The sequence below is a fragment of the Podarcis filfolensis genome (assembly GCF_964270895.1).
Source record: "Podarcis filfolensis genome assembly, chromosome: 15".
NCBI lineage: Eukaryota > Metazoa > Chordata > Lepidosauria > Squamata > Lacertidae > Podarcis > Podarcis filfolensis.
This window is the reverse complement of record NC_139618.1, coordinates 3,508,785-3,524,011: the sequence shown is the minus strand read 5'-3', so window position 1 is coordinate 3,524,011 and position 15,227 is coordinate 3,508,785. Positions and strand designations below refer to the sequence as shown.

The 15,227-nt window shown below is 49.6% G+C and overlaps 1 protein-coding gene across 3 annotated transcripts in view; it reads right to left on the bottom strand.

Moving 5' to 3' along the window:
* Positions 1-15,227, bottom strand: part of ULK2 (unc-51 like autophagy activating kinase 2) — an 84,649-nt gene that overhangs the window by 19,234 nt on the left and 50,188 nt on the right. For 2 of the 3 annotated variants that reach the window (XM_083587526.1, XM_083587527.1), the window contains exons 17-27: positions 14,953-15,033; positions 12,278-12,570; positions 11,406-11,620; positions 9,649-9,758; positions 7,771-7,923; positions 7,014-7,222; positions 5,882-6,060; positions 5,427-5,545; positions 4,724-4,881; positions 3,219-3,354; positions 918-3,030 (exon numbers count right to left, since the gene is read on the bottom strand). In XM_083587526.1, coding sequence (XP_083443652.1) covers positions 2,963-3,030; positions 3,219-3,354; positions 4,724-4,881; positions 5,427-5,545; positions 5,882-6,060; positions 7,014-7,222; positions 7,771-7,923; positions 9,649-9,758; positions 11,406-11,620; positions 12,278-12,570; positions 14,953-15,033 — 1,721 coding nt within the window. In that variant the 3' untranslated portion in view covers positions 918-2,962. Of the gene's footprint in view, positions 1-917; positions 3,031-3,218; positions 3,355-4,172; positions 4,882-5,426; positions 5,546-5,881; positions 6,061-7,013; positions 7,223-7,770; positions 7,924-9,648; positions 9,759-11,405; positions 11,621-12,277; positions 12,571-14,952; positions 15,034-15,227 lie in introns of those variants that run through there. The other variant, XR_014541903.1, reaches the window with a different exon arrangement.

Below are 15,227 nucleotides of genomic sequence, written 5' to 3'. Positions count from 1 at the left end.
TCCTCGCCGGAGACCAGCGGGGAGAGCACGGGTCCTCTGCTGCCCACACCCTCCCTGCGCAGAAGACTTCCGCGCAGGGAGAGTAGGCGGAGACTAGGCGTCAAAGAGCTTCTTTGCTGGAAGAAGTTCAAGAAACGCCCACTGACGGATTCTGCCAGCGATTGAGACAGCCACGGGTGAGTGGCTGTCCGGACAGAAAGAGTCCACCCAGGTAACCCAGCCAGGTGTGGCGCCGATTTACGCACAAGCAACCCCTAGAACCATTACAGGCGGGGGAGAGATGCACTGCCTGAAACCCTGGAGCGCTGCTGCAAGCCAGTGTATGCAATATCAAGCTAGATGGTCTGATTCTGTGCAAAGCACCTTCCTGTGGGTGGTATTCAGCTAAGTTTTACTAAAGAGGAGACCCACTGGAATCAATGGGCCCAACTCTGACCTGTTACTTACTGGATGTATACTCTGCACTTCCCACCAAGAAGCCCAGGGCAGCAAACACATCTGAATTAATATGATTGCAATACCACCCCCATGTTAACTGGAGGGAATAATGGTTTTAACTGTCATGGCTTTTAGAATGTTTTAATTGTTTTCACTTCGCTTTTAAATTGTTTCTCTGTTCACCTCCCTAGGAAGGAAGAATGTAAATTCAGTAAATAATGACAGTAATAACTTCTAAGAAAACAACCTTCTAAAGAAAAATAATTTGTTCTCAAAGTACTAATTTCAGGGTTGCCAGGGACAGAACTTCAGCCACCAAATGGGCCTGGCGAAACAGAACGTATTTTAAGTTTCTTAATTCCAGTGTGTCTACTCTTGAGTAAAACTTGACCACCACCTTATGTTCTTGACAGCACTGCACTGGGTTCATTATGCCGGTGACTGCAAAATCTTTAAAGTGTCAAGCTGTACCATAAAAACACTTCTGAGTATCGGTTTATATTTTTTTTTTTTAACCTTAATATACATTTATACAGGCCATAATAAAAATTATGCAACAGGATTTTGTTTTTGTTTTTCAGTTATTACGCTACAGGGAGTCAAGAATAAATGCATGCAGTTACAAAGAAGAGGTAGTAGAAACACAGTATTAAAGACCTAAAAATACAAATGTCGTATAAATTAAAAAGAAAAAAAAAACTTTCAAATTAACTGCTGGAATTTCTCATACAGATAAATAAGGTAAACAGTACATTACGTTGTCAAAGCAAAGAAAATAAAAACAAGGGTAGGGGGCAAAGGAGACCCACCCATACACACACACATATATGCGGTCATCAGTTCATGGAAACAGATGGTGTCTGAATGTCAACGACCTCCCTGCCGAGAAGGCCTGGCTAGTACAAAAATAAGGTTCCAAATGATTTCGTTCTGAAGAATGGGGTGTGTTCAAGTGTCCAAGTGATGATAATTTTCTTATTTTTTTTTTTTAAAAAAAGCCAACTCTCAAAATGAAGAGGGATCATTTCCAGAGAAACTAAGTTGCCTAGATAACGAATTCACAAAAGCCACCCGGAGGCATGTCTGAAAATGGGGGGGAAGCAGCCGTAGGAAGTGTCAGAGTGTCCTCAAAAGCCACCCTGATTTTTTAATGCTCTTCTGCTACCGTAAGGGGAGGAAAAGTCCGTGCCACCACAACACGCAGAGACCTAACACTTCGTGTGTCCGAGAACCCTTTATGCAGTTTTAAAGGAACAGACTGAAACCGCAGCACGCCTCCTCTGATATGAAAGGGGGGACGGGACAGGATTAAGGGGATACCTATCGATAAATACAGGCAGTAACACACAAGTTCCACATGCTACAACAGAACTAAGCAACCAAACTTGTATAAACGGGAGGGGGAAGTGGGGAAGAACAGCAAGCCAGCGGGGGCTTCGCAACACCACCGAAATGCTCCGGAGTTGTGGCCAAGTTACTCAAGTATTAGACAAACAGGTATATAAAAAAAGGGAAAAGTCCTCCTGAAGACAGGTTATGTACAGCTTTGCCTGAAAGTCTCCTAAGACGCTACATTTGAAATTTCGGAAAGCGTTTTTTCTTTTCTTTTCTGGATGATTTCGGGATGGGCGGTGGTTTTTTCCCCCTCGAAAAGCATACAGTGAAATCGAATGGTTTCCTCTAACCTGCTCCAGCAAGTTTGTTGTGCCTTTTCTGCTTTAAAAAAAAAAAAAAAAAAGCCCCCCCCCCCCGGAAGAGTATAGTTTTTCTTTTTTTTAGTAAATTAGTGCAATATAAAGTATTTTGGGCCAGGATATTCAGGAAGAAGACAAAAACCATCAAGCTTTTATATCCACGATAACTGCTCAAACTGGTTTCAGGGATTCCAAATGGATCTCCCTCAAAAGTAAAATAAAAAAAAAGAAGACCCCACCCTCACCCAGGTCCATCATTTCTCCTCGTCTTTTTCCAAAAGGTGCCGTTTCTTCTTATGCCTGATGGGCTTGAAGAAGTGCTATTTACAAAACACGAGCTCAGGTCCAAATCCAGCAACAGCCTCAAAAGCGCCACAAGACACAGGTTTGCAGTTAGCACTGTTCTCAGCTTCCTCCCAGAGTCTTGTTCCAAAAAGAAATCTCTTCCAGCCCTGCGATTCTGGACCTTGCCCAAATACGGAAGTCCCATTCTTTGTTCCATCCTTTCGTAAGAAATCGTAATAATACGCCAATTTGCCGTCCCCAACCGAGGCTCTGTGGCAAGGTTCTGCTGGGAATGGAAAGACGAGCCTTTTGAACCTGGCTGCTCAGTGAAAGATGGGGTGGGGTGCGCAAGTTTTAAGTCATAAGGCAAGTCTCCTCCGAGATAGTTCAGGGTTTCTTCCCCTCTGCGAATCAACCACATTTCTCCTTTCTCTTTGGTAGAAAACCCACAGAAATGTAAAAACCTGCCCTCCTGCTGCGACAGGGGCAAAGGGGTCGATTTGGCTGTAGCGGAACAATCTGCCAAGTGGTCCCGGGCGACTCGCCTACTGCTCGTAAACAGCCACTGCGCTGCAGCAAAGGGCCGAGAGCCTGCGTTCAATACTCGCTTTATCTGAAAGCAAAGGAGAACGTGTTAAAAAGAGGTGGACACAGGTGAGCCTGCAAGAAGTGCTTGCACTGAACCCTTAAGAGGGGATTCTTTGAGTTGTCCAGGCTCAGAGCAACACGGCTTGTTCCAGATTCTAGGAAAGGAGTCACACTTTGCGAAGGGGACGCCCCAACACCGCCAAACCGACTTACATTTGTTAATGTTTTCTATGTCAACCGGGTCTTGTATGATCTTTGCCAGGCCTTCCAGCAACAGAGCTGCTTTGTGGTATCGGTATGCAATGTCTTCTGTCTGCTGAAACATCTCGTCCAGGGCGGCCGCCTGCACCTGAGATGGGATGAAGAGACCGATCAAGCCCAGGGGCTAAGAAAATGGGGGCACTCAAAGCAGTGACCTGCACGGAAGGCAACCTCCACCCACCGCAGAGACTGCCTTCTGTCGAGTAGTAAAGGACGTGACTGAGGACCTGGGTTCTAATCCCACTCCTGCCAAAGGCAACTCTGTGCCCCTTTCCTAATCTCTCGGCTTAGCCTATCTCACAGTAGCTGCTGAGATGATACAATTGGGGGGGGGGGGGCTACATGCTTGACATCGTTGGTAGAAAGTAAAAACATTAGAAATGTTAACCTCCAAGAAAAAAATCTGGGTGAGGGGAAAGAGCTTTTCATATTTCCCTCAATCTTTTTAAAAGGAAGAACTGGAACACTGGGAAAACTTGTGTGGATTTTTATTTTGCAATGAGTGAACGTTCCTCCTCTTTGTCTGAAGCTGCTGCATCTTTTGGAAACCCCGGAACCTTTCTATTTTGCCCAAGACCATCAGGGAGTCTCCCCGAGCCTCCAACCATGTTACCCAGGGTACCATTACCAGAAAAGCTTCCCTTTCTCCCACAACGGGGACTGTGTGCGACACCCCAGGGAATTAAAACTAATGACTGTTTAAGTCTGACGAAATATTAGCCAGACAACACGCAGAAATGGCACCTTGGGTTAACTTCTGAGACATACAAAGAAGGCATTAACGAATGGAAAAAAGAAAGCCCAGTTTAATTAATCCCGAGAGTGCCACCTAATTTGTTTGCGTGCCTCTTTCAATGGAAATGCAAGGGCCCCTCACTGCTTTTATGTTCCCCAGAAAGGCAAAGCCGAGGAGGGAGCCCACATGTGGCTTTTGAACATGACTGTGGCAAGATTCTCAGTGAGTGCCAGAAGCTCACTTATTCAGAATCCCGTTCCCCATGATAGCTGGTGACCTCTCTCTATATCCCACATCCACTGAGAGATTTGCTTGTGGATAAGGAGGCTGAGCCCTGGAGCTCTGAGGGGCAGACATAGACAGGACCCTCACCCACCCACAAAAAAGCCCTTCTCTCCTGAAAGTCCTCCTTATCTTTTACCCACAAGGGGATCAGATACAGGGGCCAAATGCAGCCCTCCAAGATACTCTTTATCTGGACCTGCCCTTTTGCCCCAGCCCTGCCTTGACTCCCCCTTCAGTGCTTTTGCAAGGCTGGAAAGTGTCTGATCATGCCTCCCACTGGCCTGGGTGGAGGATAGAAGGGTGTGAGAGAGACAGGAAACGCAGAAACCAGCCTCCTGGACAAAGGTGACATGTGTTCACTGCTCCACCCCCTTTTGCCTCTAGCTCCGCCCACCACTGCTGCATAGCCTTCTTCCCACCCACCGACCCCCTTTACCATTTCCACAGCACAGCTGTAGATGAGCTTCTCGGCCGTGACGCTGTTGATTTCGTCGACGAACCTCTGCTTGTCCGAAAAGAACCGGTTCAGCTTTCCCGTCAGCTTCTTGCACATGGCGATGCAGAACTTGTACCTCTCGTTCAGGTTTTTTACCACTGCAGGGAAGAAAGCAGCTGTGAAACAGGGAGGGGGGCACTGGCCTGCTCCTGTCACAGCCTGAGCAGCAGGAAGGGCATATGCTGCTGCCTTGGCTTTGCTGACATCCATTCAAAGTGCCTTGTGGCTGATGCCCTACAGACCTTGACAAGCTCCTGGGCCTGTTCACTGGGTCTGGGAAGCTTCCACTGCCACCTCTGGGTCCCAGCAGGTTGCCTTCTACCGAACCAGACCACTGGTCCATCGAGCTCAGAACTGCCCGCTCTGACTGGCACCAGCTCTCCAGAGTTTCAGGCAAGGATGCTTTCCTAGCCGTACCTGGAGATGCCACTGGGGACGGAAGCTGGGACTTTCTGCATGAAAGGCAGCAGATACTCAACCTGTGAGAAGTCCCAGGTTCTGTCCCTTGCAGTATCTCCAGGCAAGGCTGGGAATGTCCCCCCACCTGGGATCCTGGAGTGTCTGCTGCCGGTTGACTGCAGACCCCACTGAGCTAGATGGACCAAGGGCCTGGGCTCCATGCCCTGAGGGTAGCCCCACACACCTTGCTTCACTGCGGTAGAGAGGTTCAGCTTCGCCGACTTGATCTGCGCTTTGGCTAGGTGCAAGGAGGACGCCAACAACTGGGCAGCTTTCATGTACAGGACCAGCTGCTCAACTTGCCTGGAGAAGAGTGAAACGGGTGCCTTTTGTTAGGAGAGGAGCTGCCACTTTCCCAATCCCATTTTTTTTTTGGGGGGGGGGGGTTGTCCACAGCAAGCATTAAAAAGCAAGGGAGAGAATAGCAGCTCGGGCATTGGCCCATTGCCACATGCGGGGCGTGAAGAGATGGCCTTGCACAGCTCAGCCTCAGAAGGACTACCCCACAAACCCCCCCACCCCCACATTGCTCATTGGCAACACGGAAATGCCTTCTTGATGGTATAAGGACTTGGGCACACTGGCGCTGGGCAGCTCAACAAAGACCAGCCTCCTGGGGTCTGGTGGGTGGGTACCTACCCCCAGTCTTTGCTCAGCTGGCTGATCTGATCCACTACCACACTCTCCTGGATCTGATAGACAGACACCGCCGAGGAGCAGAGCTCAGGGTTCCCGCTTCGGACAGCGGTCAGGTCCAGGACACACTCCGTGAAGGCCAGCATCAAGTTCAGGTGGCGCAGGGTGTCTGTGTGCTCCCTCTGCCAGGAGGGAAGAAGCAGAGAGAGCCCCGCTTAGCATCAAGGAGTTAGCAGGCCACCACCGCCAAACAGCCCCTTCCCTAGAGTGCCACCCACAGCTATACGGAATTCTCTCCCTGGGAAGATCTGGCAAGGTCCCTCTCTCTTTCCAAAGTTTTAAGGTGGGTGCTGAAAACCTTCCTGCCCCCAATTAGAAGGTATTTAATGGCAAGGGTTGTAAGTTTTGGATCTCGTCTGACAATAGTTAAGTATTGGGGAGACGTGTTACAAAACACACACATACTAGGCATGGGGAATCTACAGCCCTCCATTCCTGGCCACTGGTCATGCTGGCTGGGGCTGATGGGAGATGTAGTCCAACAAAGTCTAGAGGGCCACAGGCTCCCCCTGCCCTTAGGGGTCATCACTGTTACAATCTCCTTCAAAAGCATAAATGAATTTTATCTGTCAATATTCGGAAAAGCAACTCTGTCAAGATGCAAGAGGTGCCCACTACCTGCACTTTCAATGCACTTTTGTTCTAACGGGCTTCTCCAGCTGGATGAAAGGGGACTCTGCCAGGAGCGTCTACTTTGTATTCTCTCTCTCTCTCGGGTGTGTGTGTGTGTTCAAATATTTCTTCCCCTCTTCATTTCTTTATTGTACATCACACTGAGACACTTGCATAGGTGATCAATAAAAGAACAACAACATAAAATATGCAGAGAAAAAAATGGGTACTCCTGTGTATGTGTGAATGAAAATATTGGGGGGTTGGAACTTAAATAGATGCTATACCTACTATCTTATAAAACCTAAACTGCTTTAACAATGTACGTTTAATTTATTTAACAGGGATGGGACATCTTTGGTTCTCCAGTCATCCCTGACAGGGGACCCTGCAACATCTGGAGAAACCCCAGCCCCAATACATAGTCACTTAAACTCACTCTTAAGTTGCCGCTCTTCCTTACCTCCATCAAAGTCTCTTCCGGCAGTTCTGGGGCCTCAAAGGTGATAAACCCCTCTAAGCTTGGAGGTGAAGTGCCATAAGGCATGTACTTCAGGCACGGAGCTGCCTCTGCTCCGGGGGGAGAGGAGCCCATGTAAACACCAGGAGGGGAGCCCATGAGGACCCGGCCGCTGGTAGAGCACAGAGACCCCCCAGAGCTGTTGGAGCCAACTGGAAAAGGTGGGGAGGGGAGAAAGAAACACACACACTTGTTTCTTTATTATTCAGGGAATAGCAAACTATAAAACAAAATTACAGACATGTGGTGGCAACGATTTTCACTCTCCACCCAACCACAAGTGTACTTTTTCTCAGAAGCCCTGGAGCAAATCAATGTGTAAGTAAGGATGCTTGAGGGTCTTCCTGTGATTCAGTCAAGGGAGGAGTATTGAAAGGGCTGAAGCACTTCTGCAGACAGACAGAAGGCTCCTCTATCTTTTGAGAGGGTTTTGCCCTGGAATACTTTTTAAAAAAATAACCACACTATGTACGGACTTGGGCAGGAGAAGTGAGGGGGTAGGGTCGCCAGAAAAAGCTCAACAACTTTGGCAAAACAACCACCACCAACACTTTTTTGTCTGGATTTTCACCTTTTGAAATATGGCGACCTTATTTTGGGGTAACAGTCCGAGATCCCCAACTGACTTCTCCTGAACTCCCACCTCCCTGCCTTGCTGCACAATCTGGCCCCGGCAACAGGCAATGTCCATGCCACTCACCAGATGTTGTCCGAGCTCTGAGGACCATGTGGGTGCAGGTTGGAGGGGTGGCGCTGTTGGGAGGGGACCCCACGGTAAACATCACGGCTCTTGAGCTCACGCCGGCTCCCATGGAGGGAGGAACTGCTGCGATGCCGCAGGCCCCCGGTGGAGCTGGGGGGAGGAAGAGACGGCACGTTAGTCCTCCTGAGGACATGCCCCACACACAATGTACAAGTAGAGCTGGAGCCAAACACGGCCACTGGGAAGGGGTATCTGCTGTCCCTCTTGCCACTTCCCTGGTTATCTCCCATTACAGATCCCTCCTCGAAACCCACTTTTTCCTGTGAGGTTTTTGGCTTAACCCAGGCAAGGCCAATGACCATAGAATCATAGAATCATAGAGTTGGAAGAGACCACAAGGGCCATCGAGTCCAACCCCCTGCCAAGCAGGAAACACCATCAGAGCACTCCTGACATATGGTTGTCAAGCCTCTGCTTAAAGACCTCCAAAGAAGGAGACTCCACCACACTCCTTGGCAGCAAATTCCACTGTCGAACAGCTCTTACTGTCAGGAAGTTCTTCCTAATGTTTAGGTGGAATCTTCTTTCTTGTAGTTTGGATCCATTGCTCCGTGTCCGCTTCTCTGGAGCAGCAGAAAACAACCTTTCTCCCTCCTCTATGTGACATCCTTTTATATATTTGAACATGGCTATCATATCACCCCTTAACCTCCTCTTCTCCAGGCTAAACATGCCCAGCTCCCTTAGCCGTTCCTCATAAGGCATCGTTTCCAGGCCTTTGACCATTTTGGTTGCCCTCCTCTGGACACGTTCCAGTTTGTCAGTGTCCTTCTTGAACTGTGGTGCCCAGAACTGGACACAGTACTCCAGGTGAGGTCTGACCAGAGCAGAATACAGTGGCACTATTACTTCCCTTGATCTAGATGCTATACTCCTATTGATGCAGCCCAGAATTGCATTGGCTTTTTTAGCTGCCGCGTCACACTGTTGGCTCATGTCAAGTTTGTGGTCAACCAAGACTCCTAGATCCTTTTCACATGTACTGCTCTCAAGCCAGGTGTCACCCATCTTGTATTTGTGCCTCTCATTTTTTTTGCCCAAGTGCAATACTTTACATTTCTCCCTGTTAAAATTCATCTTGTTTGTTTTGGCCCAGTTCTCTAATCTGTCAAGGTCGTTTTGAAGTGTGATCCTGTCCTCTGGGGTGTTAGCCACCCCTCCCAGTTTGGTGTCATCTGCAAATTTGATCAGGATGCCCTTGAGTCCATCATCCAAGTCGTTGATAAAGATGTTGAATAAGGCGGGGAGGTCAGGAGGCGGGGAGAGGAACAACTTTAATCTGGATCTGGGCAGCCCTATTAAAATTTGATTTTCACTCTTGGGGGGGGGAAGGAAAACATTTGCAAGCGGAGGTCGATGGATAATCCATGCCTTCATGTTATTTATGTTTTTGATTCCTCCTGGCTATCAGTCATGCAGTGGCCATAAAGTTCGGGACAATTTGAATATGAAGCTTTTGTGGGCTGGAGTCCACTTGGGTGGATTTGTGGCACTCTCTTCAGCTGGCGGGGCTGTGTGTAAAACACACAATGAAAACAGCCCCATTAAAATGGGAGTCATGGGGAGAGTGATCAAGGGAATGACCAGGTAAACAGGTGTGCCTTCAGAAGCCAGCAGAATGCCAGCACAGGTGGGGGCCTCTTGCATTCCAGGAGGGAGTGAATGTATGCATATCTATATGTACACTCAATATATACACTCACAGGCTTTTTATTCTCCCTCTCTCTCATGTATGCAGCTACTGAACAGGCATTCTTCCTCCATTTCTCCCTTGCCTTCCACCCTACCAAGAGCTCCAGCCACCAGCTGCCTTACCTGTATCCATTGGCCGCTCAGTGTTAAGGCTGTCTGTGCTGCCCTGACAGAGCTGGCCTCCCAGAGCTGCTTTTGCTTGCTGATCTGACAGCTTGCCGGTGCTCACAGACCTAGGCGGAAAGAAAGCACAATGCGTTTGGGAAATGGCAAAATCCAGCGGGGTGGGGGAGAAGTGGCAAAGCCTGGGCTGGGCAAGGGTGGGGTATGACTTGCTTCTCCTGGCTTTAGTGTGCGGCTGACCTCAGACTGTGGCGCGAGTTAAGTATCCTCAATGTATGCCAGGCCTGCATGAGCTGTGATCCACCAAGCCAAATGCAGTTTGCTAGACATAGGTCGTGGCTTGACCCACTCTTCCCCAGTCCTGGCCCCATTGTGGCCATGATAGGAAGGAGCCCATTGCAGATTGCCTTCACTTTGTGCAGGTCTGATGTAAACTAAAACAGAGGGTGGGGCGTGCTGGCTTCAGGAAGCCACTCCCCATGATGCAGTGCTGTGGTTACGTCAGATAGTGTGTACATCCAGTCTGGGGGGTGGGGAGGGGGCAAGCAGAGCACAGCAGAGGAGGGGAAAGTGCTCTCAAAAGAGCTGTTTAAAGATCCACTTCATGGGGGGGGGGGGGAGACCTAGTAGAACTAGGGGGGAAGAAAGAAAACCAACTGTACAACAGATCAAAATGGGTCGTTTGTAATTTACACCCATCTTCATCTGGTAGGAGTTTGCAGGCAGGGAGAAACAAACATGGATTTGCAAGTGCAAAATGCAAAACAACGGGGAACTTCTGAGTGCTGGAGGGGGAGAAGCCGCACCAGGAAATGAGGCTTATATTTACACACACTGACACACCAGATCCACATGCTGTGGTCTAAACCACACACTGCAGAGATCGTGTTCCGCTGGGACCTTTTCCTGGGCAAGCCCAATGAAACAACCAGGTGCTTCCGTTCCATTTCCACAGTAGCTTCTGCGGGAGGAAGAGCGCTGCACTGAAAGCTTAACCCTAGTGCTCTGGGGTGGCGTAAGTTCAGTGCTGTGCTAAGGCCTCCCTTATAGAATCAGCAGAACCACAACTGTTTTGTCAGCCGAGGAAATAGGACCCACTCTGCATCATTTGTATATGCCACAAACAGGCAAGAGGAGAGCAAGAACAGGTGAAAGGGACCTGCTGCAATCCTTTGTGAAGGTAAGGTGTGAAATGGGGGATTTTTTCTTCTGCTCCACAGCTCTGCCTTTACAGTGATCCTTGGCATCAGTTTTGGGGCATGAAGGGACTTGAAGAGCCCCCCCCTTTTTCTGCAGGCAACGGAATTTTTTTATTATTAAAAAACTTATTTACTTGGAAACCCACGCTGTTGTATAAAAATAGCACAAGGAGGTATATGGGATAAAAAAAGCACACACCCCAGTCATTTCAACAGAAACAATTTTAAAATGTTAAACACTTAAGTAAAAGCTGGTTGGGCAAATAATCTCCAGTTTGAAAAGGCCTGCCTGGATAAGGCAGGGTTTTTTTTTTACCCATCTAAAATGGAGCAGGGACAGCTCCCGGCAAGCCTCTTCTACTAGCAAGGATTTCAGGGCCTGCCACAGTGAACGCTCGACCTGTGGAAAAGGCCAGCCAAAAGTTTGGGGCAAGTGGGACCACCAAAAGTGACCGGGGTGCAGCCTGAGGGGGAGGGGGACGGAGGTTAAGGCACTCTGGGGCCAAGTTGTTTAGGGCACAGCGTTTGGGGAGGGAGGGTGGAGGCTGCAGCTGCTACCTGCCAAACAGAGTCTTGCCGCGGTGATGCTGCTGCTGCTGTTCCGCTGCCTGCCTGTCGCTTCCCTGTGTCGAATGGAAGTGGGGGAACGTTCTCGCCTCGCCCACATCCTTTGCCTGCTGCAGTAGTGGGACGTCCGACGGTCCCTGGCGGCTGACCAGGCCCACCAAGTTGGAGGAGGCTTGCGTTTTTGGGATCTTGAAAGGAGCGGTTGTCTGGAAGGGCAAATAAAATAGAAGTGAGTCTCACAGGGTTTTGTTCCCATCTGGCTTTATCGTTTTGAGGCAGCTGAGGCTTAAGAAGATCAGGAGCAGCCTCCCTCTCTTCCTGGAGTCACCCCCCACCCCCACCCCCACATGCCATTCAAGTCTCTGGTTTCAAGCCAGGGATGGGGGAAATGGCGGCCCATCAGACGTTAAATCCAAGTGCCAGTGGTAACAACAGCTAGCTGATAGCAGCGGGACTTCCGTTTCCTCAACTCCCACCCCAAATCTGCTCTGGAGGGTCCTCCAGCACCCTGGAGCTGGTTTTGAGGTGCCTGGAGAGGAGGTTCCATTGTTCAAATCGAAGCCCCTTGTGCCAGCGGAGCTGCATCGCATACAGCCCTTGGGATTCCAACAATGAGTTGGCTATCACTTAAAAAACAGATGAGTCAACAACACATGTCAATTTAAGCGCAGTTAAGCAATGGCGCCAGGGGTATCTCGTGCAAGCAGAGGCTGGGGGGGGGGGGGAGGGAGAGATAAACTAATTCCCTGGAGACGGCACATGATCCTTAACCTGCTCCCAATTTCTCTGAGAGGGAGTCAGCATTTCTACACTGGTCCAGAGCCTACCAATCTTGTCCCTGTGGAAGAGGTCTCAACGCCCACCTTTGTGGGAGAGCCAATGATTGTCGGCAGGGGCGTTTTGAAGAGCCAGTCGGAGCTCCGGGGCGACGATCCTGCGTGCTTCGTGGGCGACGTCCCCAGGCTGACCGGCCGGGCTGGCTGTGGAGAGTGGCTGTAGCTGTAGCCCGCGTAGGATGGGCAGACAGGGTCCGAGTGCTGCTTCCGGAGCTTCTGCTTGTTCTGGTAAATGTCCGTCAGGGTTGCCGGGCTGCTCTGTAGACGGGCACCCGCCATCAGGAGGGACTGCGGAGACTGGGACTGCGGTGCCGGGGAGCCTGGGGGAAGAGGAAGAAGTGGGAAAAGGCCATCTGGGTGGGATTCAAAGCTCCCAGCAGTCTTCCCTCTGAAGAGATGAAGGCAAGAGGAAATACTTCTTCACCCAGCCCTGGATGCATGATCAAGCCACAGGCCCATCTACACCAGATGCCCCAGTGGGAAGCCCACAAGCAAGGCAGAAGCTTTCTCCCCACTTGTGATCCTCAGCAACTGACATTCAGACAAAGGTGACCATTTTTTTTGGGGGGGGGGGGAATAGCTCAGTCAAAGAGCACATCTGCCTAGCACACGGAAAGCCTAAAGGGGTCAACCAGGTTTGCCACCCACATAGCTACAATTCCCAGCACCCTTAAAAAATATACTTCCCTGAAAGGATCCTGGGAACTGTGTGTTCTACATGTATGGTTTGAATGTGATTCTGCATGGCGTTCAACTGGGCATTACTCAGAACACACCCACTGAAATTAATGAACAGGACTGAGTTAGGTCCATTAACTTCAACAGGTCTACTTTGAGTAAAACACTGTGCCAGTGTACTGTACCCCTGAAAATTGCTCGCCCTCAGAACACTACCACGAGGCATGCTGTCACCACTATCCTAAAGAGGTAGATTCCACTGCCTCAGATTTAAAGCACATTTACATCACTTTAACTGCTATGGGCTCCCTCCTTACAACTGCCAGCACCTTTAACAAACAAATCTTTTGGGAGAAGCCATGTGCTTCCAACGTATGGAGCAGATGTCATTTTGGGGGGTATTCAACTACCCACTGAAATTAACGAGCATGACTAAGCTACACCCACTTGTTTCAAGGGGTCAGCTCTGAGCAGAACTTAGTTGAATGCCACCCTTTGCTTTATCGCCTCTCACAATGATAGATACTGCACTCTTTGTTGTACCCAGAGTCCAAAATTTCTCTGAAAAGTCATGGCTCCCAACCAAAAATTCACCACTGTCCATCAACCCAAAGGCCTTATGCGCATGCGGAGAGCGGGGGAGATCCACTTAGGTTGAGTGGATGGAAAGCTTTTCCTTTGTCATCAGAAGTCACAAAGGACTGAAAGCCTGGGAAAGGGGGTGGGGAGGAGGAAGCTTACAATCCAGCGCTTTCATAATCCACTAGAGAGGGAGAGAGAGAGAGAGAGGGAGCAGAGCCTACAGTAGAACATCAAAGCTGGGGGGGAACTGAGGACGCAGGGAAGGTCAGCTGGGGTCACAGCGCTGGCTGCTTGTCCTCCATCTTGGGAGGGAGCTGTACTTGAACAGTGCTATACACACACACACCCCCCACACAAAAGCCAAGCGCTTGGCAGGCAACCGCTCTGCGCGTGTGCAATTGTGCCTGCCCGTCCGGACAAAGAGAGCCACGGAAGCTGACCCAACAAAGACCTGTCCACAAAGCTAACAGAGGTTGCCTCCCTTCCTTCATTTAAAAAGGCATCCCCCCCCTGCCCCCACCCAAATCTGTGCCTCTAAATCGGGAGAAGATTAAAACCAACCCTTCTGTTCTCAATGAGTTAACCGTCAGTTTGTTGGCTCTGCAGCAGAATTTTCAACCGTTTTCCTGCTGCCCAAGACATAAGGTGAGCCCCAGGGGGTGCTGGGGCTTGCTTCTCGGAGGGCTGGGCTAGTCTTGCTTTAACCAAGACCGAGGGCTGATTCACACATGTGCACACAATGTTTTTTCTTCCTCTACTGTTCAGCTTCAGAAGGCAAGTGAGGAGGAACCCCCTACCTGGCTGCTCTGGCCCCCACTAATGAAATAAAATAAATAACCCATGTGAAAAAGCATGCAGATGTGAGCGCCCCCCTATGGCAGCATCAAATGGTACAGTCCAGGGAAGCATCACCAAGAGCTGCTTCAGTTCCCAAGAGGCCTTGGTGGAGAGAGATTCAATCTCTTCTCCCATCTGTAAAATGGGAACGTGAGAGACCAGCCAAATGGGGTTACTAGGAAGAGAAGCAAAAAACACCTTACAAGGGAAATCCTATTAAATTGCACTATCAGGTTCATGCCCAAAGACTCCTTGATCTGTGATGTTTGTACATATAACCAGAACGCAGTGCTCCAGAATCTATAGAAAAGAGCTCATCTCTACCAGTCTTTCAAGCAACTGCTTTGCGCCCAAGAGCTTCTTGAGTAAGCTACCCAGAAACCTTTGCGACTTAGGGTTCTTGGAAAGGGGCTAACAGTTGCCCAGGATGTGCATGTCCAGGCAGCAGGCCGAAGGCTGAGCCTTAAGACTGGGGTTGTGTTCCGGCTTTTTGTGATGATCTTAGGCTGCTGTAAAGCGCTTGGGAGATTGTTCTCGGAAATATGAAGCAGCGTATATAAATGACATAAAATAAGTAAGTGAACCGGGGATGAGATGCCGCTCACCTGAGGAGTTCCGGCTCCGGGAGTCGTGCCCTTGCATCTGCCCACAACAGCAGTGCCCAAGTTGCTCAGGGATGGTGCCAACTATTGGAGAAGGGAAGGGAATGCACCATTATTATTTTCCGGAAAAAGAAAACAAGGGAGCATTTGATCAAACAAATACACCACAGGTGCCCTTGATCAGCAGCTGCTCCTTTAAAAAACACCTCATTGTGATTTATAAACAGGATCTCCGAGGCACAGCTTTCTGAACAGTAATTTCAGTCTCGACTTTTCTG